We start from the raw sequence: 5,199 nt of genomic DNA on the forward strand, positions 1-5,199 counted from the left end.
TGTATAAGCAACTGTGTATGTATAAATAACAGTGTATCTATGTATAAGCAACTATGTATTTATATATGCATGTATGTACTGTGTATTTTTGTTTATATACATGGATAATCATATGTATGTATGTATGTTGAAATACCACGACACACAATAAAGACTACCACAGAGAAAGATATGTTTCACTGGCGTTTAGAGTTGAAAAAAAAAAAAAAAACCTAAAATCCGGGACAACTGGTATTAGAAAGAAACAGGCTGAAATACAAGACTTAAAAAGTGAAATCTGTAAAGAGTTTTCTTATCAGATGCATTCAGCAGTGTTATACAAATGGTCTGGTCTGTCAGCTCAACAAAACGACAGTAAATAAAAGTTTAAAGGCAGAATATGTATAACCGGAAAAGGTCAAGGTTGCATGGCAGGAGGTACGAGGTTTGACTCTTGTTCATGGCAGGACAAAAGAGGATGGTCAAGGTCAAAGAACAAATCAGTCTAAAGCATTCATAGAGATCAAACTATTGAAGTCAGCCAATTAGTTCTTATGCTGAGAGATGTACTGGCGGATGCTGCAAAAATACAGTTTTGCATTCATGAATTCGCAAAATAAATAAACTAACAAACAGCGAACTATCGGCATTCAAACTAAATCAAACAAGATTAATACCGTGCTATTATTGACTCTCTGAATTCTGTTTGGAGCCTCAATTTAAAGGGATAAACATCTTCTATCAAGAATCTATATCACATCTGGGGTCGCTATTGCAATTACTGAAGGGGAAAACGGGTCTCTAATCTTTAAGGGAAACGCTACGTGACTGGTGATCAAATGACTAATTCTACAATGGAAACTAATTTTGGTTTACACACTATCTTTCATCAGCTTTAATCGGGATAGGGATTTCATTCTAGCAGGTAATGGGGAGGGGGGGAGGGGGAGGGGTTGGTCATTTAGTGGGTAGAGGGAATCATTAGATGCTTCGAGGGGGCAATTGGGCGAAGCCATACCTCAGAAGTAGGGTCAACTAAATAAAATAGTCTTGGACACAGCTTGTATCGTGAGTTTCAAGGGGTGGGTTAAAAGAATAGACCCAGACAGCCTTATCAGTGGTTTGTTTGGTTAATTAACCTTGTATAAAGAGGCTTTTTTTAAATTATTAACAGGCACAGTCATCAAGCAAAATTGGCATATGAAACCTTTTCTCTTCAGGCTGTTAACGTAACTGATTGTTAGACAGGCAAACTGTGTGGATAAAGCATAACAGCTCTATCCAGCTCTTCCTCTTCTCGGCTTGGATAATGACACACTTAACCTTGGATTACCCTGGGTGATAAGAGTGATGATGGGCATGATGGTTTAATGGCTGGACGTGCAGCTGCAAGTAACCAGTTCCTTATCAGGTGACGTCTATATAACACTGCTTCATCCTCAGTGACAGTGCATGGTCCCTTGTTATTGTAGCTTTTTTCTTTTTTTTTTTTTTGCAAATAATTCTTTACCCTCTTTTTAATGAATGTAATTTCATGTATGCATTTATGGATCGTTTTTGCACAAAGCATAAAAATAAAAAAAATTTCTTTGCTTCTAGCACGTTTGTTATCGGTATTTAAAATATTCAGTTTTATATACTTTCATCATTCATGCCTTTAGATTTTTAGGTAATTTTCTTTTATCACTTCAAACACCGTATATGGATAATTTTCTTTTTCGAACAGATCTCAAGTTGGTCTATTAGGTAATATTTGAAAAAAAAAAAAAAAAAAAAAATCGGGAAGTCCACATTGTTAACATTCTCTCTCTCTCTCTCTCTCTCTCTCTCTCTCTCTCTCTCTCTCTCTCTCTCTCTCTCTCTCTCTCTCTCTCTCTCTCTCTCTCTCTCTCTCTCTCTCTCTCGTTATATTGAAGGCAATTGTGATTAGTTAACTAATGCGAAGAGTAGAAGTTTTATATCAATTATAATCTTCTCTCTCAAATCACAAGTTTCAACATACTCCTAACTATCGGATACCCCTTGCTATTCGTACCCTTTATAACTACAATTATGTTTGCAAAACTAAACTTAGAACCACACAGAAAAACATAAAGCATGTAGTAACTTTCTCTCGTAAAAACTCAGATATAATAGAAACAGACCCATATGCATTTGCTAAACCAAACTGCCTTAACATATTTTCATAAAACTCTCACGATTACAAAAATCAAATACTCATACGTATATTATTACATGTACCCGCTCACAAACAATCACTGAATCTTCTAAACAGACTAAGCATACATTTACGAAGCAAACTTTTACAAAATGGCATAGTCGCAAAGACATATAGGCCCCTTCAAGTGTGTCTGATATGAAGTTGAATAAACTCACAAACACAGTCACGCTCTAGGTAATGTCAAGTCCATCCACACAATTAAAGCAATCGAGATATGTCTATTTTAGCTCTATTGCCAATAGGAGACCGATTGAATTAAAGCAACTCAGATATGTCTGTTTAGCTCTATTGCCAATAGGAGACCGATTGAATTAAAGCAATTCAGATATGTCTGTTTAGCTTTATTGCCAATAGGAGACCAATTGAATTAAAGCAACTCAGATATGTCTATTTTAGCTCTATTGCCAATAGGAGACCGATTGAATCCATCAACCAATGTCAACTTCACACTGGGTCGTATTGTATTGACATCCTTGAGGAGACAAAAATTGACCAATCTCGCGAAGACGGAGATAAGCTTCGGTCTTTATTATTTTTATGTTTCCGATGTAAGCCACAATAAATTCCAAATCCAGGTGAATGCTGGTAATAAATAAGGAGACGCAATGTCACTGGGATTCTACACTTTTTTATTATTATAGAATGTCACAGAAAAGATATAAAAGTTACTTTATGGACCAATAACTTTTTAGAAACAGTATTTGCTGAAAATGTTAATATCATCATTATTCCTTTAATGTTTGTTACGAGGATAAGACATTTAAAAGGTCATTTAAGTGAGAATGAAATTTAAATAAAAGACTATTGTCCTCATCTAGATGTTCATAGTCATGACAAGCTTGGATCTTAACTGAAATCTTTCAAATATTAAAATGAACTGCAAATAATTTCCTTCTTTTGAAAACCCAATGAATGTTCTTAAATCTTCGTACCCAGCCTCTTGCTGTACCCTGATATTCATATAATACAAATACAGAAGAAAATAAACATTGAAATGTTACAAAATAACATAGCAAGACAGTTTAGTTCATTATTCCAATTGATTTCTAGTTACTGTATTATTAAAGTTCAAAACAAATATATAGTGACATCTACCTTCTATTCTGTGTGATGTTCTGTCGAATCCTAATCTTTTATCTTCTTACTCTTCTTACAATAATTTTATCACTTTAATACATGAAACTGGACACATTTGGCGTTAAAATACGTCAAGCAAACGATTTAAATTACATATTTTTCAAAAGATAATCATTTCCATCTGCTATAAATGTATACAGTATATGAAAAATCATCACGGTAGTTCTCATCATAGAATATATATCATATTATTACTAATAATGGTACTAGTATTTCTATTTACTTTCAATATAAATAAATACTGCCAAAAGATTCAAATATTCACTAAATGCTCAAAACGATATCTTTTACAATTGGATTATTAAAAGAAAAATTATTCAGACAAGCGTGAACTTTTAAACGCAAACATATCAACTCACAAAAAATCATAAAATTAACAATAATGTGAATTTCACACAAAGATTATCAAAACCTCTATGTAAATCTGAAAAATAATTATGTACGTCACAATTTCAAATTTAACTTACTAATTTAATCCAAAATAAGAGTGGAAACGAATTCAAACAAGGTGAATCAGTTACATTTAGACGAAAAGTTTAACAAATAAAATACTAATTTTAAAATAATAATTTTCAGCTACTGAAAAATCGATATTAACCATCGGTTCAAAAATGGAACAGAAGAGAGGTTTTGAAAACTAAGATGACTATAGTCCATTTCTTTTAGCGATGCATATTTGCACCGACTCGCGGCGGTGCCTTTTTAGCTCGGAAAAGTTTCCGGATCGCTGATTGGTTGGACAAGATAATTCTAACCAATCAGCGATCAAATTCTAACCAATCAGCGATCCGGAAACTTTTCCGAGCTAAAAGGGCACCGCCGCGAGTCGGTGCAAATATGCATCGCTAAACGAAATGGACTATAGTAATGATTTGCGGTGGAAAACGGATTAATTATTCTAAGGAAAGTATCCTTAATATCCCAAAAGGAGATCTTTCCGAGCTCAGAGGTGGGTTACGAAGACCTCCATAATCCTCCAGGATATCCAAGGTTAACTGCTCTATGAATGCAAGCGGACAGAGACAATTGTACAGATAGACAGACACCTAGATAGACAGACCAACTAACCTGCCATGCGGTCGTGCGGGTTGGACAAAAGGTAGAGGAGGTACGGTCCGCTAAGGTGCCCGCCACCCATACCTGAGGGAAGAGGGAAAGAATGATACATTAGGCTGATTATTACTTAATTCGCATATAAACATTATAGACTTATGATTTTTATCAAATTGGCCAATAAACATTATAAGATTATGATTTCTATCTAATTGGCAAATAAACATTATAGGATTATGATTTTTATCCAATTGGTCAATAAACATAATAGGATTACAGGCTTATGAAAAATTATAAATAATTTCGTTCAGTAAAACATGTGACGTCACCACGTCAAAGATTAAGATACAACAATAAATATTATATAAAGTGACCGTGGATTTATTTTTCTGTAATATTAGGAAAACGAGGAAAAACTTTTTTTTTTTATTTTGACACCGTAGAATAAAATATCTTTTATATTAAGAAGTGATAAAAACTCAGAGTATTTTATGTTACATTTGGCTGATTTTTATCTAATTGGCAAATAAACATTATAGGATTATAGGCTTATGAAAAATTAAAAGCAATTTCGCTCAGTAAAACATGTGACGTCACAACACCAAAGATTAAGATACAAAAGTAAATATATAAATTGAGCGTGGATTAATTTTTTCTGTAATATTAGGAAAACGTGGAAAAACTATTTTCTTATATTATGACACCGTAGAATAAAATATTCATGTTAAGAAATGATATGATAAAAACTAAAGAGTATTTTCTTATCTCAAAATATCATGGAAAAAAATTCTTATATTATATTAGGTAAC

At 33.3% G+C, this 5,199-nt stretch overlaps 1 protein-coding gene across 1 annotated transcript in view; it reads right to left on the minus strand.

The window, feature by feature from the left end:
- LOC137618457 (IDLSRF-like peptide) overlaps positions 1–4,505 on the minus strand; it is a 249,919-nt gene extending 245,414 nt beyond the window's left edge. The window contains exon 1 of the mRNA XM_068348621.1: positions 4,406–4,505. Coding sequence (XP_068204722.1) covers positions 4,406–4,505 — 100 coding nt within the window. The remainder of the gene's footprint in view (positions 1–4,405) is intronic.
- Between the last annotated feature and the right edge of the window lie 694 nt (positions 4,506–5,199).

The sequence above is a fragment of the Palaemon carinicauda genome, chromosome 24 (assembly GCF_036898095.1).
Source record: "Palaemon carinicauda isolate YSFRI2023 chromosome 24, ASM3689809v2, whole genome shotgun sequence".
NCBI classification, from domain to species: Eukaryota; Metazoa; Arthropoda; class Malacostraca; order Decapoda; family Palaemonidae; genus Palaemon; species Palaemon carinicauda.